This window comes from Muntiacus reevesi, chromosome 2 (genome assembly GCF_963930625.1).
Source record: "Muntiacus reevesi chromosome 2, mMunRee1.1, whole genome shotgun sequence".
Taxonomy (NCBI): domain Eukaryota; kingdom Metazoa; phylum Chordata; class Mammalia; order Artiodactyla; family Cervidae; genus Muntiacus; species Muntiacus reevesi.
This window is the reverse complement of record NC_089250.1, coordinates 186,678,759-186,701,959: the sequence shown is the minus strand read 5'-3', so window position 1 is coordinate 186,701,959 and position 23,201 is coordinate 186,678,759. Positions and strand designations below refer to the sequence as shown.

General features: G+C 53.2%; 1 protein-coding gene across 5 annotated transcripts; it reads right to left on the bottom strand.

Annotated features, from left to right (window-relative positions):
- Positions 1-3,024: 3,024 nt before the first annotated feature.
- On the bottom strand, positions 3,025-21,234 carry METTL22 (methyltransferase 22, Kin17 lysine). 5 transcript variants are annotated; one of them, XM_065924303.1, is made up of 12 exons: positions 21,137-21,209; positions 17,164-17,225; positions 16,933-17,075; positions 14,998-15,342; positions 11,618-11,775; positions 11,384-11,528; positions 7,561-7,632; positions 6,477-6,530; positions 5,505-5,585; positions 5,214-5,316; positions 4,244-4,412; positions 3,025-3,135 (listed from the first exon to the last, which is right to left on the bottom strand). In XM_065924303.1, the coding sequence occupies exons 2-12, from the start codon at positions 17,196-17,198 to the stop codon at positions 3,058-3,060; spliced, it is 1,383 nt and encodes a 460-aa protein (XP_065780375.1). In that variant the 5' UTR covers positions 17,199-17,225; positions 21,137-21,209; the 3' UTR covers positions 3,025-3,057. The 5 variants fall into 5 exon arrangements, with proteins under 5 accessions (XP_065780375.1, XP_065780379.1, XP_065780377.1 ...); XM_065924307.1 differs by having other exon boundaries at positions 11,618-11,658; positions 21,137-21,207; XM_065924305.1 differs by lacking the exon at positions 17,164-17,225 and having other exon boundaries at positions 21,137-21,234.
- Positions 21,235-23,201: the final 1,967 nt, after the last annotated feature.

Below are 23,201 nucleotides of genomic sequence, written 5' to 3'. Positions count from 1 at the left end.
CAGAAGCTCAAGCAAAGCTGTAAAACACGGTGATAAGGGTGCATTTTGACTCTGAGGAGTGAAAATCTGATGATGCTTTGAATTATAGTGAATCAAGATTAATTCCGGGCTCCACTCAGAGGAAGCTTTCAGGCTGAGTGGTTTGCACATAAAAGCATGTCCCCTGATGCACCAAGTGAAAAGCATGACAACTCTATCGCTTGGTGTCAATTACCTTGATAGGTTTGTCCCCAGGAGTGCTGGGAAAGTCACTGGTAGTGCTGTTTTGAACACTTATTATTAATAAATCCTGTCTTTTTTTTTTTTTTTTCTTTTTTAAACGATGAAAGTCATTGTTGTCGCCAAGCCATGTCTGACTCTTTGCGACCCCATGGACTGCAGCACGTCAGGCCTCCCTGTCCCTCACCATCTCCCGGAGTTTGCCCAAGTTTATGTCCATTGAATTGGTGATGCCATCCAACCATCTCATCCTCTGTCACTCTCTTCTTCTTCCCTCAATCTTCCATAGCATCAGGGTCTTTTCCAATGAGTCAGCTCTTCACATCAGATGGCCAAAGAATTGGAGCTTCAGCCTCAGCATCAGTCCTTCCAGTGAATAGTCAGGGTTGATTTCCTTTAGGATTGACTGGTTTGATTTCCTTGCAGTCCAAGGGACTCTCGAGTCTTCTCCAACACCACAGTTCAAAAGCATCAATTATTTGGTGCTCTGTCTTCTCTGTGGTCCAACTCTCACATCCATACATGACTACCCGAAAGACTATAGTTTTGACTATATGGACCTTTGTCGGTAAAGTGAGTCTTTGCTTTTTAGGTTTGCCATAGATTTCCTTTCAAGAAGCAATCATCTTCTGATTTCATGGCTGCAGTCACCATCTGCAGTGATTTTAGAGCCCAAGAAGAGAGAATCTTCTGTCACTGCTTCCAAATTTTCCTTTCTATTCGCCATGAAGTGATGGGACTGGATGCCATGATCTTAGTTTTTTAAAGACTGAGTTTTAAGCTGGCCTTTTTACTCTCCTCTTTCACTTTCATCAAGAGGTTATTTCCTCTTCAAGTTACATATAGCTCCACTATATATTAAAATTATTTAAGTAGATAAATTAAGATTTTTAGTTGGAGTTTCAGTATCAACCTCTTAAAAATTATTAGAACAGACAGAAAAGTAGGATATAGTAGACCTGAAAAGCACTGTGAACCAATTCAACATAATTAAGATTTATACAATTTTCACACAACAGTAAGATACAAATTCTATTCAAGTTCCCATAGACTATAAACCAGGAGACACTGGAACATATCCAGGGACATAAAACAAGGTGCAAAAACTTCACGGTCTAAAGGTATTGAAATTATACAGTCTTATCACTGTGGAATTACATCAGAAATCCATATCAAAATATAAATGAATCCTGTCTTGATCTGCTACTCTGCTTGATTATGGCAAGTCAATCAGAGAAGTTTTTTTTTTTTTTTCAATTTTCAATTTATTTTTCAATTTTCAATTTTTTAAAACTCAAAACATTTTGTATTGGGGTATAGCCAATTAACAATCAGGGAAATTTTTTTGTGTGTATAGTAATCTTGGAAAAGGGGAAGATCTCAGAGGCAAGGCTTCGCAAACCTCTGTGTTCACAAATCGCCCGGGGTCTTGTCGGAATGCAGGTCTGACTTGGGTCTGGGCTGGGCTGGGCTTGCTGCTACATGTCTAACAAGCTCCCAGGAGACGGCACAGCCGGGGTTGCTGGTCTGGGAACCACACTGCGGATGCGCGGAGAACATAGGCCTGGGCTGGGAGCTTGACTCTGCCACATGGTAGCTGTGTGGTGGTGGGCAGGTTGCTTAACCTCTCTGAACTCCAGATTTCTCACAGTTAAAATAGGGATCCTTCTGCCTCTCAAGGTCTTTATAAGATTTAAAGATGGTGCGTGTACATCTCCTTCCATTCCTGGTGGGAAAGGCTGGGACTCACTCTCCTGCATCGCCTTCACGGCAGGTTCAACCGAAGCCTATTTTCTTTCCTAAAGCAGCTGATCCTCTTCTTCCAGGTCATGGTTTCTCTGCCTCGGCAGCACCACCATTTTTGGGCTAGATTGTTCTTTGCTGTGGGGGCTGTCCTGCAGTATGGGATGTTTAGCAGCCTCCTTGGCTGGGGGCACCCATCTCCCCAAGGTGTGACAACCCAAAATGCTTCCAAACTTAGCCAAATGTCCCAAAAGCAAGAGCACCCACAACTGAAAGACAGCACTCTAAGCGACAATTCTTCCAAACAATTAATTCCACAAAATGTACTGAGCCCCTGCTCTGGGTCAGGGTCAGACATCAGCAATGGATTGGCGTGTGAGACAAACAGGTCCCTGCCTTCATGGAGACTTTTCCCTTTCAAGAGCCTTAGTCTTCTTAACCACTAAATGGGTCTAACCAGGCTTCTGGCTTACTAGAGTAGAGTGGTTGGGAAATGAAATGAATCGAGATTGGAGAAGCCTGGCCCACTGTGTCAGGACAGAAATGGGACCTGTGTTTGGGGGGCAGCGACGTGGGCAGGGGTGGCTGGGCTGGAGCAGGAGGGGCATCGGGGTGGGTCTGTGCTCCCCCGGGGGGGCGGTGCAAAGTGTGCAGGAGCACCGAGGGGGTGGGGGGAGAGGACCGCGGGGAGGGACTGTGGGACTCGAGCTGGAAAGCAGGAGGGAGGAGGGAGAGAGGTGGTGGGAGGAGCGGAGGTGACAAGGTGAGGCCCAGGGAAGCGGGTTACAGACCAGACAGACAGACAGACACCTGTGCAGGTGCCACACGGTGGAGAGAAGGGAGGGGCGACCAGCCCAGGCCGAGGAAGGGAAACGCCCACGAGGCAGATGGCTGGGGAGGCTGGACCCTGGGCAGCCAGGGGGACCAAAGGAGTAGCTTTTACGTCTGCTCCAAACGCCCCTGATTTTGGTTATGAAGAGTTAAAACCATATTGGGTCATAGAAGATCCATTTACCATATTTTTTAAATGATAAAAAATCAATGATAAAATTCTCAAGCACATGACTTTGTGAGCTTTCAATTTTATTAGAAATGTCACGAGAACGGTCGAGAAGCTGTGTCTACAGACACGATGGGCTCTGTTACTGGTTCCACAAAGATCTTCCAGAGTTCCTGCAGCAAACGGAGGGACGGATTCCCAGGTGAGCAAACAAGACTTTAGTTTCACAAAGGGGTGTAAATTGGCAAAAGAGAAGCCCCAACAAGAGGTGAACACTGGGCAGCGTGGAAGCTACTGGGAGGACAGGCGGCCCCTCTGGCGGCTCTGGGCTCTTCCGTGGAGGAGCTGCGTGCTGAGCCCTGGCACGGATCTGAGAGGCTGAGGCTGCCCCGTGGTCTAAGGGACGGGGATGGCAGCAGGTCTCACAGCTCCTGCTTCTGGGAGCAGCGTGCCCAACGCTGTGCTTGCTGGTGGGACAGAATGAGGGGGAGCCAGGCCTGGTCTCCACAGGCCCAGAGAAAGGGCGGCTGCAGACAAGGGGCCGAGGGAACGAAGCCCTTGGGACTTCGATGAATTCAGCTCCTGGGTATTTTAAGGAATTTTAAACTTTCCAAATTTCCCCCCAGTGCTGGTTTTAAAACTGAAATAGGAAGTGATGTGCCTGTAGGGTTAACCCTGGCTTCCCTGGTAAAGAATCCGCCTGCAGTGTGGGAGACCTGGGTTCGATCCCTGGGTCAGGAAGATCCGCTGGAGAAGGGAAAGGCTACCCACTGCAGGACTCTGGCCCGGAGAATACCAAGGACAGAGAAGCCTGGTGGGCTACAGTCCATGGGGTCACACAGAGTCGGACACAACTGAGCGACCGAGCACACATTGCTGCCATTTCCCGGGAATTCACCTTGCCTGGGCGGGGAGGCAGCCAGCACCTGGCGCCTGTCATCAGGGTGACCGCTCAGAGGCCCACGGGAGAGGACCCCGCCTGCCAGTTAGAAGGGCCCAGGGCCATCAGAGCCACCCCCCCAGCCGGCGAGAGTGGCCGTCGGCCCAACCAAACGCCCCCTCCCCCGCCTGCCGGCTTCCCCCAGAGTCCGCACTGCCCGCGGGGAAGGACGTGCCCTAAAGCCGGGTGACCATTCACCGCGCCAGACCAGGAGGGCCCAGCGCAGCGATCGGCCGCTACAGCTCGGGCCGGGCCCAACCTGGACGCTGGCTCATCGCCTCCGGCGCCTGGGGCCCGCGGCCTCGCCCAGAGCCGGCAGCCCGGCGCCGGCGCGCACCTACCAGCTGCTGGATGCGCTCGTACACCAGGAGCTGCGGGAACGAGGCGTCCACCGGCTCCACCGCGAAGCGCAGGCGCCCGCCAGCCAGCCCCTCCAGCCGCCGCAGCCACGCGCGGAAGTGGTCGTAGGCCTCGCACGTGACGTCCAGGTGCCTCAGCGTGAAGTTCAGCCTGTGCACAACCAGAGAGAGCGCCGCCATCACCCCCGGCGCTTTCGGTCCCTCCCTTTAAGCCGGACTTTAAGCGAGCGCCTCCGCGTGCTGAGCAGGAAGCCTTGGAAGAGGGTCAGGTGTCAAGTTCAAAACAAGTGATCGGGTCCACGAGGGGCCACAGGTCACGGGGACCAAGCAGGTGGGCGTCCTGGGCCTCATTGTGTAAAAGCTGCGGGAGCAGCCGTGCCCGACTGGATGGCTCTGGGCCCACCCGCGATCGTGGCCACAGGGTCGGTTCTAGAAGCTGAGCTGCTGGGTCGGTCAGTCTGCTCGGGTTTGATTTTTGCTATCGATTCTAAACTGCCTTCAGGAGAGCTGTGGGCTAGCTTATGAATTAGAGGAAAATGTGTGTAGCGGGCCCTGCGCTGCATCTACCATGAGGGTCACTCCCGCAACGGGAGCTCTAGCATCTCAGGACCTCCCGGGGAAGCGCCCTGGAGGGGCTGTGAGTGCAATCGGGGAGGACAGGGGCGCGGGGCACAGACAGGGAGCGCCTCGGCGAACGCTGCGGCCATGCATCTGGGCTCCGGAGTGCCCCTGCCCAGCGGGGCCTGGATGGGTCCCCAGAGCTCCAGCTCCCTGAAGTCTCAGCCTCCTCCCCGTGACTGTGCAACGGGGGTGCCAGCACACACGCTGCTGAGTGGGGGTCACATGAGCCTGCGTGTGTCAGGGAGAGCAGGCGCTGGATGAGGAAGGGACAAGGACGACAGGGATGGACGCATGTGGCAGGCGAGGGTGACCTGGCCCGTGTGGAGCTCACCTCTTCTCCACTGAGAGGATGGCAGTGCAGGCATTCTTGAGCTTGTGGGCCAGTCGGGAGAGGGTTTTAAACACAGCATCAGTTAGGTCGTCATCATAAAACACTGAGGGAAGAAAACAGGCAAACGTCAGGGAGGAGGATCCCTTAGCGGAACCCAAGGACCCCGGGACGGAACCTGTATGGACGTGATCAGTTGCAGCTCAGAAGGAAAGCAGCAGGAGCCATGGCGGGAGGTCACCCCTGAGGACCACCCCCCAAGGACCATGTGTGGTGAGGCAGAGGCGACCTCACCTTCGGCCGCGAGCAGGATGGTGGTGTTGCCGTACAGGTGGGAGATGTCCTCCTCGGACCAGCTGAAGGGGGCCTCGGGGTCTGTGGAGCGGAAGCACACCGCGGGCTCAGCCCTTGCTCTGCGGGCCACCAGCTCTCACCGAGATGGACTGCAGTAGGCTTTAGGAGAAGAAGCCGGGGTGGGTGAGCGGGCACAGCGGGCACCGCCAGGCAGCCCTGAATCCCAGCAGGAGCTTCTGCCGGGCCTGCCTCAGCCACGAGGGGCCAGACCTGCTTCCTCGGCCGGCAGCCTGAACAGAGCAGGGGCTGCCCCTCTGTCCTCGGCACTCCTGGCCCCGTGGACTTGCTGTGTGACCTGAGAAAAACGCTTCACCTCTCTGGGCTGCGGTGCTCATGCTAGGATGGGCCTGACAAGGCTTCCCTCACAGAACTGTCAGGGGGACCGAGGGACCTCAAGTGCACTGGGTGCATGCAACAGCAATGGTTTTCCTCACCCCACGTCTGGCAGGAAAAGTTCTTGTACCAAGAAAAAGAGCAAGGGTGTGAATGTGAATTAGTCTGTACAAGAAACTTAAAAAGCAAAATTTAGCAATCTCCCCCGCCCAGCGGACCCTGAACCTCCACAAGCTGACTCCTGTAGGCAAATGGTCTCAGCCCTGGAGTCCCACAGGCTTGGGTTCACACCTTGCTCGGCCAGTACCTGTGGCCCTGGGCAAGCACCGAACCTCTCTGAGCACCCGTCTTCCCGTGTGACCCAGGGACTACAGGACAGACGGGACAGTGATGCTGTGAGCCCGAACGACAGAACGAGTGTGGGGCGCCTGGCATGGGCAGCAAGGAGGGCAGCTGTCGCTCATCAGCCAGTGGACACAGGGCCCTGCTGGTCAGCCGAGGCCACAGGGCGGACGGCCTCGAGGCAGCCCGAGGAGCCACGAAGGAATGAACAGGGACCCGAGCGAGGCGGCCACGCACCCGTGCAGAGGCTGTCTCTCAGCCAGTCCAGCTCCTTGACCTTGACCACACCGCCTGCAAAACAGACGCAAGCGGAACTCCCCAAACTCTGAGCACAGTCAGGGAAGACAAACCTCACACTTCACCTCACGATCCACCCGTCCCACTATTTTTTTTTTTTTTTTTTTTGGTCATGTTGTGTGGCTTGTGGTATTGTGATTTCCTGACCAAGGACTGAACTTGGGGCCCCAGCAGTGGAAGCATGGAATAGTAACCACTGGACCATTAGGAAAGTCCCCCATCCCATGCTTTTCACGCTAAGCATCAGGCCTGGTGCTGGCCCAGGGAGCAGTCTCATGAGGCACGTCCCTGTCCCAGGAGACCAGGGGGCAGCAGATGCTGATATGAACAGGACATGCTTCCAGACCAAGTCTCCAGCCAGGCCAGGATGTCTAGAGTGGAGGTAGGGTAGGGACTGCCAATGGGCAGAGACCAGATCCCACAGGATCCAGATGAGCAAAGGAGCTGGGTCTCTGCTCCAAGAACAACGGGCAATCTCTGAAGGGTCTGAAGCCTGTGGGACCGGCTGACCCTGTCCGAGTCCGGGAAATCCCCCTGGCTGTGTGAGGGAGGGGTGTGCACAGGTGGCGACTTCATCAGCAGCATCCTCTTTTGGGTGATCAGGTCGATGGGGCAGGGGGCACCCCGGGCAGAAGGAAGGGCATGTGAGGTGAGTCTGTGGCTCTCTGGGCGCAGGGCTGGATGGTGTGCTGTCAGGAGAGGGGGCAGGAGCCAGAGGAGGAGCTCAGACTTTGCCCCTGGAAGATGCTCAGCGGGGAGGGAAGCAGTCAGACAAGAAGCTGGGGAGACTCGGCGGGGGCCCCATGGCCTGCGGGGAGGAGAGGGCAGAGGTGGGCGCAGTGGAGGCGTGGGCAGAGAGGAGGAAGGACAGAGCCATCGCACACCTGCAGGGCCACGAGGCCAGGACGTCTGCTGCCTCCACTGTCTGGGGGGAAACTGCCGCCCGGTGCCCCAGTTCTGGGTGTCTGGCCCACCTGCCAGACAGAGGGGCCCCCCTCCCAGGCGGGGACCCAGCAGACCTCACCTCCAGAGGCGAGCAGGTGGCTATTGAGAGCGATGTTTCGCTGGCACATGGCCAAGAGGTCTGCACCGACATCTGGGGAGACAAAGGGCAACCATGAAGCGCCGGCCCTTCACCTCTGTGCTCCCGCCTGCAGAGAGCTCCTGTCCACGGCCTGGCGGCAGATGTGCAAAATGGAAACCAATGTTCCTCCTGTGTGTTTCATGCCAAAATGAAGTATGTTCACCTTAAGGCTCCTTCTCATGATCTCTTCCTTAGAGAATAAGATTGTGCTTGTGGGGCAGACTTCAGATTCCAGAGAGGAGGAATAAGAACTCCCAGCATCTTCAGAGCTCATGAAACATGCACGCGCTTCCCGAGTCCACCCTTGACCTTTCTAACGACCCTGAGCTGGCGTCATGGTCCTGTCACAGACGAAGTGGCCAGGGCCGAGTCATGTGGTTGGGTAGAGCCAGGGCTGGGAGTAGAACCCAAGTACCTCTAGAGCACGGGCTCAGTAGCTGTGGTGCCCGGGGCTTAGCTGCTCTGCACCACGTGGGATCTTCCCAGACCAGGGATCAAACCCTGCACTGGCAGGATCCTTAGCGGATCCTTAGACCATCAGGAAAGTCTGCACCCAAGCATCTCTGACTCCAAATCAAGGTTCGTTCTTTGATGCCCCAGCAGATGGATGAGCCAGGAGGGCGTCTGGATGTGACTGGTGGGGACAGAGCAGCGTCAGGTGGGCTGATAGCCACGCCGTGGGGTTTGACTCACTGTCGCCACCATTGCATCTCCCCACCCGCCTGCTGCTCTGACCAGGCAGGGGTTCCTGCCACTTGAGCAGAACTGAGTTGTAGCTCAGTGAGCCCTGGAAGGGGGCCAGGGCGGTGCTTTGCCAAAATTAACTTTTCAATCAGGACAGCAAGCATGTGGAGTGCACGGGAAGCCTTGTGAATGGCTTTCCTTGGCCCCTTGGCTTTCCTTGACCATGGAGCACCCCCCTCCATTCCCCCTCCCCCAGACCTCCCTGGGACTGGACCACTGTCTCTACCCAGGGACCATGCAGAGCCCGGGGGTGGTGGGAGTGGGGGTGGTGGGAAGCCCTGTCCCTGCTGCTGGGGCTCTGGGAAAAGAACACTGAGGGATGTTCCTGGCAGCACAGAGCTGGGTCAGCAGTTTTTAAGCCTTTATGGTATTTTCGTCAGAAGATCTCGTGTTGGATTCTAACGTGCCAAGTGGATTTGAGAGAGGCAGCGCTGGCTGAGTGGGGGTGGGGGACCCAGAGCCTGGGGCTGCCTCCGCCCTCCACCCCTCGGTCGGCCCCGAGGGGCTCCCCGGGTGACTGTGGGCCAGCCACCTGACCTCAGCCCCTCCCGTTTGGAAAGAGGGGATGCTGACAGGCTGCCTGGGGTCGCTGTGAGCTTGCAGGTGCTGGCGCTCACGAAAAGGCCTTACTAACTGTAATATGCTGCCTGAAGGCACGTTCTCTCAAGGGAAAGATAATCACTAACAGATGAGATGCTGGTGTCAGGCTCCAGGCGTGAGCAGAGCCCTCGGTGCTGCTCGGTGGCTTGACTTCTGTGAAGTTCACTGGCCATTTACACCCAGCTGTCCAGGAGCCACAGAGTGGCCTTGCTGCAGACTCCTGACCAGTGGCTGACACAGGGTATCTGAGCAGGACACCTCCCTCCCAGGCCTACCCTTTCTCAGCCCAGACACAAAAGATGGGCGCCACGGAAACATAAACTAAGAATCTGATGAAACACAAAGCGTGTCAGCAGACACCACTTTCTGCCTAGCGGCTATTAAAGATTTAAAAAAGAAGAACATTAATAATAATCGCCTGCTGAGATCCTACTTTCTTACAAACTGGTAGACTGTCCCCAAGGAAGCACCCCGGCCGAGTCTGGAGTGTAGCTGGAGGTATTGCCCTGTGTCAGTTTGCAGGTGTGACCCCTGATGTCATCATGGTAGGAGTTGGGGTGAGGGTGCACGGCACTTTCTGTACTGTTCTGGCAACTTCTGTGTGAATCTAATACTATTTCAAAATAAAGCTTTTAAAAAGCAATCATTAAGTACATTAACAAGTAGGTACAGTCTTCCCTGGTGGCTCAGACGGTAAAGAATCTGCCTGCAATGCAGGAGACCCAGGTTTGATCCCTGGGTTGGGAAGATCCCCTGGAAGACGGCATGGCAACCCACTCCAGTATTCTTGTCTGGAGAATTCCATGGACAGAGGAGCCTGGAGTAGGAGCCTATAGTCCATGGGGTGGCAGAGTTGGACACGACTGAGTGACTAACACACTTACATCAAAAGCTTAAGAAAGGTCCCACTCACTTCCAAGAATCTGGTTTAAGGATCATCAGCTGAAGAGGCACAAAGGTATTGGTTGCAGTGCAAAAGCAAAGCAAAAAACAAAACAAAACAAAACAAAACCATACCACATGAAAACAGCCAAAATGTCCAGCAATAGGAGAATGGTTAAAAAAAAAAAAAAGACAGAAAAGGGATGAAATACTGCTTAATCATTAAAAGTTAATTTTTAAAAATTATTTATTTTAATTGGAGGCTAATTACTTTATTGTAGTGGTTTTGGCCATACACTGACATGAATCAGCCATTAAGTTATTATTTATCAATAACTTAATGACAACGGAAAATGTGCTTTCTATTTTCCGACATTTTCGACAGGATAAGGCACTGAACATATGTAGTTTGATCTAAGTTATTTGGGAGCATGTACACACAAAGGAAAATATTGTAAAAAATAATTTACACAGTTAAAGAATAGACTCCGAAGCTTCCTGCGTACAGCAACTTGATCTGTTTCATTCACCCCAGGTTTCCCATGTGTGGCATGCAGTGACCTGCACATTGCTGACTATCTGGGGATTGTGAAATTATGAGGAAATTTATTTGCTGTTTTACAAATTGTCCAAGAGAGTAGGCAAGATTTCTATAATCAGGATAAAAATAATAAACTGTCTTTAAGCCTGTGGTGTTGCAGGAGACTCTTCAGAGTCCCTTGAACAGCAAGGAGATCCAACCAGTCCATCCTAAAGGTGATCAGTCCTGGGTGTTCACTGGAAGGAGTGATGCTGAAACTGAAACTCCAATACTTTGGCCACCTGATGTGAAGAACTGACTCATAAGAAAATACCCTGATGCTGGGAAAGATTGAAGGCAGGAGAAGGGGACGACAGGATGAGGATGAGATGGTTGGATGGTATCACCGACTCAATGAACATGAGTTTGGGTAAGCTCCGGGAGTTGGTGAAGGACAGGGAGGCCTGGCGTGCTTCGGTTCATGGGGTCGCAAAGAGTTGGACACGACTGAGCGACTGAACTGAACTGAAGCCTTGTACTAAGTCACTTCAGTCATAGCCAACTCTGCAACTGTAGCCCGCCAGGCTCCTCTGCCCATGGGATTCTCCAGGCAAGAACACTGGAGTGGGTTGCCAGTCCCTCCTCCAGGGGATCTTCCTGACCCAGGGATTGAACCTGTGTCTCTTATGTCTCCTGCTTTGGCAGGCGGGTTCTTTACCACTAGTGCCACCTGGGAAGCCCATCTTTAAGCCTTATGAGAGGTACACTCTTCCTGATTTCTGAGATGTTTACTTTCTTGAGGGGGTGTGAGCAGAGGTACCAGCCAAGCTGCTGGTCCTGAACCTGCTGGAGTTGCTGGGAAAACAGCAGAGGGTGGAGAAAACCAGACAGGGAGAAGGGCAGAATCAAGAGCTGCCAAGGTCAGATTCCCAGTCTCCCTCCCTCCCTCTTTTATCCAGTCAGCACACCCTTTGTGAAGAAAAAGCTCCCCCATAGCCCGGGATGGCGGGGCGTTACCTGTACAATACACGGTCTGCGCCACGGTGGCTGCGATGATGCTGGCCAGCCCGGTGCCCGCCCCGAGCTCCAGCACCGTGCGACCCTGGAAGAGGTCTCGCTGGAACAGGATGTAGTCTGCCAGGAGCAGGGCACCCCGCCACACCTGGAGGGGAGAGGGGGCAGGAACAGCGGGTGACCTAAGGCTCTCAAGAGACCCTGCAGGGCCGCGGGGAGAGGACGGGACCTACCCACCTGCTTGCCAACATCCTCCAGGGAGGTGGCCATGGTGTGCTCTGGACGGGGCGGAAACCAAGAGAGAAAGGGCCACTGTGAAAACAGGGATGGAAAGGACACCAACAGGTGCGGGCGAGGTGGCTGACACGGTGGGACGGGGGCTGGAGGCCGGTGTTCTAAACAGCAGCAGAAAAACAGGCCATGCGGCCGTCTGCTAGCCTCCAGGGCGGGATGAGTATTCCTTTCCTTCAGATCACTGAAGCCTGGACTCAAGTCCAGACCGCAGCCGGGACACTCCGGTCACAAGAGGACTTGGCCCAACTTAACCACCAACACACACCCCACACTCCACTTTAAGTATTCTCAAACACAGGACACAATCTAGTGCCGGTTAGTGGGGTCGGGATGGAGCACAGAACTATGAGGTCAAGAAGAAAGAGTGACGGAAAACATTTTTCCTGTTAGAGAAGAACCGGCTCTCGCATCTTTAAGTGAGATGGTGATGGCCAGCAAATCAAATACCAGGACACATGCATGGCAGGGCAGCCTGGCTCACATCAAACCAGGAGCAGGGAGCAGGGCTGGGAGAAGAAACAGCAAGGCTGAAGGGGCGAGTGTGTGTGAGTGTGTGTGTGAGAAGAGGCCTTCCCGGGGGGCTCTCTTCTCCAGCTGCCTTGGACCCTTAGTCCAAAGACCCCACCCCACCTCCTCCCCAGTCTCTGCAGCCCCTGCACTGTCCCTGGCCCACTCTCCCCCTGTGACTCGGGTTCCCCCGCAGAGGGGCCTCATTCCATCTTTCTTTGCCTCCTTCCAGTCTGCCTGGCCAAGCCAGGGGCACATTCCCATGGGGATCTCGGTAGTCTGAGCCTAGTCTTTTCTCCCAGAGGTCCCTTAGACTGAAGTTTTGCCTCTGGCTGCATTTAAGGGGTGCTTGGCTTCCCTTGAGCGAGAACGTGGACTGAACTCACAGACCTGAGGGTGACCCAGGCTCAGTCACAGACCTGGCTTGTGGCATGAGTCACTGACCTCAGGACCAGAGCCATGAGTTGCTCCTTCACAAGATGCAGAAATAATATCATCTCATTTGTGGGCTCAAAGGCCTCCCTAACCAGGGTCAAGGGTGGTGAGCTCCTGCCTCATGGGAAAGCCAGTTTACCCTTAAACAATCCCAGTGGCCTCGTAAGAGCATAAAAGCCCAGCCTGAGGAACTTTCATGCGTGCTCAGTAGCTCAGTTGCGTCCAAATCTTTGTGACCCCATGAACTGTAGCCCACCAGGCTCCTCTGTCCATGGGATTTTCCGGGCAAGAATACTGAAGTGGGTTGCCATTTCCTCCTCCAGGGGATCTTCCTGATCCAGGGATCAAACCCAAGTCTCCTGCATTGGCAGACAGATTCTTTACCCCCGAGCCACCTGGGAGGCCCCATGAGAAACCCCAGGGTTAGCAAAGGGGGTGAGGCAAATATTCTCAGTGTCTGAGGGGTGCCCGGCCCGTCAGGACAGTCTCCAGGTCTGTGGGAACCCAGACTCTCCTCCTCAGCTATCTCCCTCCTGCGCACTCAGATTGGTCCCCAGGAATGAAGCTGACGGCAACTCATGTTTATTGAGCACCTACTATGTGCCAGGCACTGTACTAAGAGCTCTATGTGGGCCAGCTCCCTCTGTTCCTTACAACCAGGGGAGATTACACCCATTTCACAGAAAAGAAGACTGAGCTCTGAGGTTAAAGTACTTGTGTGAGTCTCAGAACAATGGAAAAGGCAAGTGACTCGAGATCCGACAGCCCAAGTTCCAGCCCTGCCTCTTCTGCATTCTCTTTGGGTTCCAGTTCTTTATCTATAAAATGGGGGAAATGCTCATAACTTACTTGGAACCTTGTGTCTGTGAATTCCTGGCTGGTCCACGAGTAAGTGTTAGATTTTTGACAACAGAACTTTCCAGCGTTCTGGTCATACGACGTGGGCAGGGAACACGGGTGGTGGGGTCGGACAGAGCCGGTGAGAGTCAAGGCTCTGCACCAAATAGCTGAGTGACCTGGGCAAGTTCCTCAACCTCTCTGAGCCTCAGCTCCCTCCTCTGGGAAATGGGAACACTCATCCCTGGGAGGGCCGCAGGGACTAGAGACAACCCACAGGAAAGAGAGAAGGGGCCCCGCTGGGCGATCTAGAACCAGCTGGCTGGGGAGCAGCAGGCGCTTGGTCACGGTGTGCTGGACCGCTGACCAGGCTGCTATCACTCAGAGTGGCTGTTCTGCTAGGGTTTTTGAGAGAGTCCAGTGGACCCCATGCCCCTGACCTGGGCCAGTATTGAGGGAGGCCCTTACCTGGGACCTCAGGCACCACCTGGATTCTAGATCTCAATGAACAGATTTAAATCAGAGCTCCTCCCCACAGACGAGCAGGGCGGGGGTGGCTGGAGCCCTGCCTGCGGAGACGGTCCATATGGGTTCAGAACCTCCCTCACTGGCCCCAAACTGCACAGCCTTGAGCCTGTCACTTCCTCATCTGAACCACGCCCTAGAGGGTCTGTGAAGACCACTGAGGTGATGAAGGTGGACATCACAACACAACAGGTGCCTCAGCACTGCTGGCTTACTTCCTGCCCTGGCTGTTTTCCACCTCTGGCATTTCTGGAGATCAAAATCCCTGCTCCACCAATGCCCTCTGCCCTGACCCCGGGCAGGTGTGGATGCTCTGGGCTCTGCCCAAGGGCCCGTTGAGACCCCCTCCCGCCCCGCGCCCCCAGCTTCTAGCTCCCACCCCCCGGGCCATCTGATTGGCCCACTTGCTCCTCCAGGTTGACTATGGACCTACTTCCCTCTCCGTCTTCCTCTGCCCCGATCGGCTCTGGAATCTGCCAGGGCTCCCTGCTGCTCGCCCCTGCTGGCCCAGTCTTCCAGCGACAACCCCGACCCACAGCCAGGCAGCCGTGTGGACTCAGGATGCCGAGGCAGGTGGCAGTGGCAGCGGCAAGGCTTCTGGAACAGCTGACTGCCGAGCTGGGACTCGAACTACAACAATGGGGAACGTGTCAGCCAGGGAAGCAGGGGAGTGGCAGGCCCTCCAGGACGGAGGTTCGCTTCAGCGGAGGCGCGCAGGTGAGGAAGCGCACGGAAGGTGAAAGGGTGGGAGGTGTGGGAACTGAGGCTGGGGAGGCGGGCCAAGCTAAGCTGAGCTCACAGACTGTGTCCTGAGGGCAATGGGAGCCACTGAGGAGTCTGGAGTAGGAGGGGGATCTGACCACGTTTTGGCATGCTCCCCGGCGGGCTCCAGTGTCCGTGCTCGGGTGCTGCTGACCCGGCCCGCCCTGCGATGCCTGGACCGGCCAGCGCTCAGGGGGCCGTGTGCTCTGACCCACTGTGGCGCTGGCCTGGTGGCAGGTGAGCGGCCCTTTATTTACCTATTTTGATGACGTTGTAGGGGCTGCTCTCTGGGGCTTCGTCTCCCAGGATGTCGTCTTCCTCCTGTGTTAGGATCATGGGATGTACCTTGTCTCTCGGAGGCCCTGGTGGCTCGGAGGCGGAGGCAGCCCGGGGTCTTCTCACGACGTCCAAGTCCCCGTCCTCGTCCAGCTGAGCCGCCAACCCTTCTGGGGTGGTGGTGTCGGCCCCCACCTGGAGGGAGGCCCCCACGTGGCTGCAGACGGTGCCGGCGGGAGGGGTCCCCTCTGTGTGATCGCTACCCTCGGCCCCTGAGTCAGTCTGAGAGTCTCGGTCCCACAGAAGCTTGAACTGGGACAGGAAGACTGAAAGCGAAACACACAGAGTATTTCTACACTGTCTCCTTTCCTATTTCCTTTCCTCAATTTCCACCTGGAAAGAGTTTTAAAGGCTGGGCGGGGTGGGGAGAGGCGGGGAGGCAAATAAGGTCCTACCACAGAGCAGAGGGAACGATGTTTACTGTCACATAATAAACCACAGTGGAAAAGAAAAGGGCCAGGTGGAGACATTGTGACGGCAGCAGAAAAGCCCCATGTGATTCGGCTGTGAAGCTGTGGTCTCAGAGAGGCCACATTCTGACCTACACTGCAGGCACTCAGCTCACGTGCTCTCATTTACTCCTCACAGCAGCCATGAACCCAACAGTGTTGCTCCATTTTACAGACGTGGAAACTGAGGCTCACAAGTTAAGTGAGCTGACCAAGGTCACACAGCTGTGGGTGTGGCTGAGGCAGGATCCAAATCCAGTCTCCCCGACCCCTGGGCCACTGCCCTCCTTGCAACTCTGTCCTGCCTTGAGGTCCGGAGGCTGGGACACGGATGCCGGGGCCCTCACCACCTGGGGCCCAGAGAGTCACTGGGACAAGTTTCGGTAAGAGTACGGTGCCAGGCTGGAGGAAGGGGGTGCCAGGACTTGAGTGGACAGTCCCGGGCCAGAGTTCTCTTTGCCCCTGCTGTCTGACCCCCGGGCCAAGTAGCTCCTCTGTTCTGAGCCAGTTTCCTGAATCCTGGAATCCAAACGGGGACAGGAGGGAAAGCGAGAGTAACTAATTGCGACAGAAAAATAAGCAAGCACAGGGTGACAGGAGCTGGGGAGGGTGGCAAGGGAGGGAGGGGAGAATGTTCTGGACAGAGTGAAGAGCAGGCGCAAAGGTGCTCAGAGAGGAAGGTGTGTGCCTGGTGGGAGGGACAGAAAGGACCCAGAAGTGGCTGCTGGGCATTGATGGCAGGCGAGAGAGGTGTGGACACTTGGGCAGGGGCCAGGCTGAGCCTCAAAGGCCAAGGTGAGGACTCTGGTTTCATTCTGAGAGCACGGGAAGCCACCGGAGGGTCTGAATCTGGGCAGTGGTGTGATCTGTACTTTTCATAAGATCCCCTGGGGCACTTCCTTGGTGATCCAGCAGCTAAGATTCTGCACTCTGAGTGTAGAGGGTCCCGGTTTGATCCCTGGTCAGGGAACTAGGTCCCGCATGCAGCAGAGAAGAGCAAAGATCCTGTGTGCTGCAACTTAGACTGGTGCAGTCAAATGATTAAATAAAAACAAATATTAAAAAGAAAGAAAGAAAAGATCCCTTGGGCTAGAGGAGTGGGGGAGGGTGTGTGGGAAGAAAACCAGGGGGCCCTGGTGGGAGGAGCCAGCCTGGGAGAGGGCCACGTCTCCCCGACTGGTCTGTGGGCTCCCCGAGGGCAGAGTTCAGCCCATCCCCTCCACTTTCCCAGCATCGCATCCAGCCTGGCACACGGCAGGGGCTTGGGGGGGGTGGTGCTTGCTCTGTGAGATAGGGGCTCCTAAGAAGTGCTGCGAGGGTTAAGTCAGACAAGCTGGTCCTCCCCGTCCTTTTATCCTTTTGGTGAGAACACAGAACACAGTGGGTTCCCGGGCTGCGGCAGCTTACCCGGCTGCCCCATGCCGTTCAGCCGCACCATGAGGCGCCGCTGGTTCGGGGTGTACAGGTGGACGTCTGACAGCACAGTGTCGCTTCTGAAGGTGATCTCGTCCATGGCGGGCGCGGGAGCCGGTGACCATGGACGGCAGCACCTGAGGGGCGAAAGCAAGTCCTCAGACAGCAGGTCCCGGAAGGAGCGGTGCGAGCGACCCACCCCGGGGGCAGAGTGCTCCCGGTCACCCTGGAAGAATGGCTTCTCTTTTCAGTCCTTTCATAATCCTGCAGGTGAATGTCTCAGAGCCCTGGCGAGATAATAAACAGAGCTGTTACTCTGTTTAGCACTGTGTTGACTTTCACAGTAACCTTTTATATGTGGCAAGGGATCCAAATTTCCATTTATACTGAAAACAGTTTTCCTACCCTTTTTATTTTTTCCAACCTTTTTGTTGTGAAGAATTTCAAATACTAGCAAGTTGAGGGCACAGTGTAATAAACAGCCATATACCCACTGCTTAGATTCAATGATCATGCACACTATCATACATGATCAATCTATCTAGGTTTTTTTTCTCCCCTGAACTGAGCACCTTCCAGACATCATGACATTTTTAACTCTAAATAATTCTTCAGCATCTGTCTGTCTCGTAAGAACATGCTCCTACATAACCAAAAGACCATTAGCAGACCTAAGATAACTAACAATTCCTTTATATCATTTAAAACCCAGTTCATGGTCAGTTTTCTCCATTAGTCACCCAATTTGTCTCTGGCCGCTAGTTTTTCTTAAAACAGTATTTAATCACAATTTACACGTCACACTGAGTAGTTTTTTCCCTATAATCTTTTCTCTTCCTAGAAACTGACTCCAGCTGCCCACATATCATTTGTTTTAAAATCTTCTTTTTAAACTTTAAAAAAAGTGAGTGGATTTAAAGCAAAATCAACTAAAGGAATCATTGTACAGGTGATATATAGGTTTTGAAGAATTATGAAGGTGACCCAACAATAACTAAAATTTGGAAAACCATGCTGGAGGCAAAGTGGTTAAAAACAGGAAGGCTTGGACTATGGAAGACATATGAAGATTCCTTAAAAAACTAGAAATAAAACCACCACATGACCCAGCAATCCCACTCCTAGGCATATACTCTTAGGAAACCAAAACTGAAAAAGACACACGTACCCCAGTGTTCACTGCAGCACTATTTACAATAGCTAAAACATGCAGGCAACCTAGATGTCCAACGACAGATGAATGGATAAAGAAGTTGTGGTACATATACACAATGGAATACTACTCAGCCATAAAAATGAACACATTTGAGTCAGTTCTAATGAGGTGGATGAACCTAGAGCCTATTATACAGAGTGAAGTCAGGAAAAAAAAAATTATATGCTAATGCATATATATGGAATCTAGAAAGATGGTAGTGATGAAATTATTTGCAGGGCAGCAATGGAGACACAGACATAGAGAACAGACTTATGGACACGGGGAGGGTGGGGAAGGGAGGAAGGAGAGGGTGGAATGTATAGAGAGTTAACATGGAAACTTACATTACCATGTGTAAAACAGACAGTCAATGGGAATTTGTTGTATGGACTCAGGGAACTTAAACTGGGGCTTGGGAACAACTTAGAGGAGCGGGGTGGGGAGGAAGGTGGGAGGGAGCTTCAAGAGGGAGGGGACATAAGTACACCTGTGGCTGATTCATGTTGATGTTTGGCAGAAACCAACATACACACACAAAAATAAACTTTTCTAAAATGTGGGAAAAACAAAACAAAACAAAACAGGAAGGCTTGCGACTTCCCTGGCAGTCCAGAGGTTAAGACTCTGCACTTCTAATGCAGGGGGTGAGTTTGATCCCTGGTCAGGGAACTAAGATCCCACATGCCATTAGGCATGGCCAAAAAAAAAAAAAAAAAAAAAAAGAAAAACAGGAAGGCTCTTCCTCCATCAAATGTTCCACCTCAGCAAAAAGCATCAGACAGCAGCAGCATGTGGACAGAGCCTAGGGCTGTGATGCTGGGCGGAGCGGGTGTTAAAGCTTGTCTCCAACCTCCTCACTGTGACCCTGAGAAAATCACTTCACCTCTCTGGATCAGTTTCTTCAGCTATATTCTCAGCTTGCGGGGTGGGGGCAGCAGGATGTGGAGGGTGTGTGTCATGCACTGAGCAGAGTCCTTGGTGCAGAGCAATTGTAAATAAACCCCACAATTTTCTTGTCATGGGGTTGGTTTCAGGTGTTTGACACAAACCTGCCACAATCCCTGACCCCCTACAGGAACCACTCCTATCTGGGTAGATGTGTGCACTAGCGGTGTGCCCCACAAATATCATGAAACCTCTTGGGCCTCCATTCCTTCAGCTGGAAAATGGGATCGTCATAAGCCACCATGGTCTATAATCTGAGTCCACATAACTGAGTTCCTACATTTAAGCACTTGCCACGGGGAAGCAAAAGTACCAACACAAACGTTTACTGTAAAAGAGTCACTCCACGCTGGCTTTTCTATCTGACGCGATAAACCTGCACCAAGTTAGTGGGTTGTGAGGTGAAGCTGTGAATCTGATAAATGGATGCAAGATTTCATGGTGTAGAAAGTGATGGAGGAGAAATGCTGGGGGTGGGGAGAGTTGTTGCCTCACAGGCAAAAGCCCTCAAACAATGAGGACTGGAAAAATTAGGATGGATCCACGAAGGGGATCTACTCTAAACACAGTGCAGGCCAACCATGACCAAACATTTTAAAGGCAGATTTGGCTCCCTGACGACTAAAAGATGTAACATTGCAGTTATACACCAATACTTTTAAATATAGACAAAAAAATAAGCTCCTTTAACCTGCAGTTGAAATTTCTCCCGTCCAAGTGCCAAACAGGCCCAACCCTGCTTAGCTTCTGAGATCAGATGAGATTGGGCGCTTTCAGGTGGTACAATCTAGATTCCTTGAAATTCCTATTTTGAAAACCAACCTGCCCCAGCCTACTAGGAAACACACTCTACAATGAAGTACTAGGTAAAGGGGATTCCCTTTAAGGGGCTTTTCCTAGAACCAGATCTCTGGGAATTATAGGGGCACCTTGGACCCGTCTCAGGGTCTACATGAGCATTAAACGAGACAATGATCACTCTCAGGGTTCAAGACATAGTAACTGCTCAACTTCCCCGGTGCCTCAGCTGGTAAAGAACCTGCCTGTCAGTGCAGGAGAGGCAAGAGAGGAGGGTTTGATCCCTGGGTCAGGAAGATCCCCTAGAGAAGGGAATGGCTACCCACTCCAGTATTCTTGCCTGAAGAAATACAAGGACAGAGGAACTTGGTGGGGCTACAGTCCACAGGGTTGCAAAGAGTTAAGACAGGACTGAGTGACTCTCACTTTCACTTTCATCATTATAGCATTGATAAGAATAATTATTAAAGGATGTGCTGGAAGATGGGAAAAGGCAATAGTCAGTATCTCTACTTAGGAACAGCTGACTCATGGTCTTGGTCTGTGAATTCTGGGGTTGGATGGGCTTCAGTCCCCTCTCCTGATTGGGGAGGTGGGAAAGGACACCCCAGCTGCAGATAGGACCTCCGCCCCCTCCTTCGTGCTGCAGATTCTTCTCACAGGAGTTGCTGACAAGTGTCCTTGGTTCTTCTAGGCTATGGGGGCCAGACGCCGACGCTGTCATCCTAACCCTGTCAAGGGTGACCGCTAAAAGCAGTTTGCCGGGATCTGGGGGGGTTGGAACACCTGCCTGCCTCCCAGGCTCTCTCTCTGCCAGGTGTCACCTAGTCATCAACGACGGGAACTGGGCGCGATTCCGGAGCCAAGGGCCAGGGCTAGGGAGCTGAGACTTGGCCCCGGCCACGGCGCGGGTCAGAGTCAGGGGCTCCAGGGTCCTTGGTCCTTAGGGCTCTTCGTTCCCTCTGTCACGCCGCCTCTGAGGACTCCAGCCGGCGGGCTACGCGCGCCCTCTCAACCAGGAGTCACAACTCGGGCATCGTCGTCCCTTCTTAATCCGAAACCCATGGGGCTTCTTGGACCCCAGACGGAAACCCACAGGCAGGCAGGGACTCCTCCCCCCACATCCTCGCTTAGGGAAAAAGAGACTGAGTGGCTTAGGCTTCAAGTCCGTGGGGGAGCTGGCGCTTCAAGGCCAGGTTCGGTGCCGGAAGGCCACCTGCATCGTTTCCCATGCCGCCGCTCCTCCAAAGGGCTTACCCGCCGCCTGCCGCAACCCGAGGTGCCCCCAGAGCGTCTCACCACTGTGCTCAGGCGGCCGCCATGGTGGGGCGGCCTGCGCAGGCGCGGCCCCACCCCCTGCGCGTAAGACTTCCTTGCGTCGCTTCGTGGCCACGCCCACCTGCCGAATCGCGCATGCGCGCCAGCGTTGCTGTCAGGGGCGGCCCGGAAGAAGCACGTTTCTCGCCTGCAGAGGTTTGCTCTCACCTGCACAGGTTTGCTCTCACCTGCCCGGGTTTGGCGAGATGGTAGCTGGCCTGGGTTGGATGCGAGTGAAGAAGCCGTGACATAACTCGCTCAAGGTCACCCAGCTAAGTGGCGAGGCTTGGATTCGAACCGGCGAATACGGCTCTAGAACCTGCGCTGTTAACCTAGAGCAGCTGTTGCTGCTAAGTCGCTACAGCCGTGTCCGACTCTGTGCGACCCCATAAACCGCAGCCCACCAGGTTCCTCTGTCCTGGGGATTCTCCAGGCAAGAACACTGGAGTGGGTTGCCATATCCTTCTCCAAGGCAAGCATGCATGCTAAGTCGCTTCAGTCGTGTTCGACTCTGTGCGACCCCATAGATGGCAGCCCACCAGGCTCCTCTGTCCACAGAATTCTTTATGCAAGAAACCTATGCAAGGTATTTGTTAATTATTGTTATCCTGCTTTTCAGTTCAGTTCAGTCACTCAGTCGTTTCCGACTCTTTGCGACCCTATGGACTGTAGCACGCCAGGCCTCCCTGTCCATTACCAGCTCCCGGAGTTTACCCAAACTCATGTCCACTGAGTCGGTGATGCCATTCAATCATCTCATCCTCTGTCGTCCCCTTCTCCTGTCACCTTCGATCTTTGCCAGCATCGGCGTCTTTTCAAATAAGTCAGTTCTTTGCATCAGGTGGCCAAAGTATTGGAGTTTCAGCTTCAGCATCAGTCTTTCCAATGAATATTCAGGACTGATTTCCTTTAGGATGGACTGGTTAGATATCCTTGCAGTCCAAGGGACACTGAAGAGTTTTCCCCAACACTGCAGTTCAAAAGCATCAATTCTTCGGCGCTCAGCTTTCTTTATAGTCCAACTCTCACATCCATACATGACTATTGGAAAAATCATAGCTTTGACTAGACGGACCTTTGTTGGCAAAGTAATGTCTCTGCTTTTTAATATGCTGTCTAGGTTGGTCATAACTTTTCTTCCAAGGAGCAAGCATCTTTTAATTTCATGGATGCAGTCACCATATACAGTGATTTTGGAGCCCCCCAAAATTGTCTGTCGCTGTTTCCACTGTTTCCTCATCTATTTGCCATGAAGTGATGGGACCAGATGCCATGATCTTAGTTTTCTGAATGTTGAGCTTTAAGCCAACTTTTTCACTCTCTTTCACTTTCATCAAGAGGCTCCTTAGTTCTTCTTCGCTTTCTGCCATAAGTGTGGTGTCATCTTGCTCTTAGTACTCATTAATATAATAGCTGGTACTCATTTCACTCATTCATTCACTCATCAGGTCTCCAACATCAGGTGAATTAAGAACCTCCGTGTTAACTGGCATTTAATAGGAAATGAAATCCGATACAGCCGTTGTACATCGAGTAGATTTCCAAGCACATAGGACTGCAGATGTAAAGAGTGCACACATGCGTAATTCATGGGCTTCCCCCCGTCTCAGATGGTAAAGATTCTGCCTGCAATTCAGGAGACCCGGGTTCCATCCCTGGGGGGGAAGGTCTCCTGAAAAAGGGCATGGCAACCCACCCCAGTATTCTTGCTTGGGAAATCCCAGGGAGAGGAGTCTGACGGACTACAGTCCATGGGGTTGCAAAGAGTTGGACACGACTGAGCAAGTAACACTTTTACTTCACTTACAGAGCATTAACATAAGTTTTATGGATAAAACTGGGCATGGCATCAATGGAGTGACCAAGCAACATAAATAAATATTCTCAAGGGAAACATTGTTTCCTGAACTCCCTGGGACAGTACGCGGAGAGTTGTCTGTGCATCTTGGGACCTTGTTCTAGTCTTGTTTGGGTTCTCAGGGAATGTCTGGGTGCTAGAAGGTCA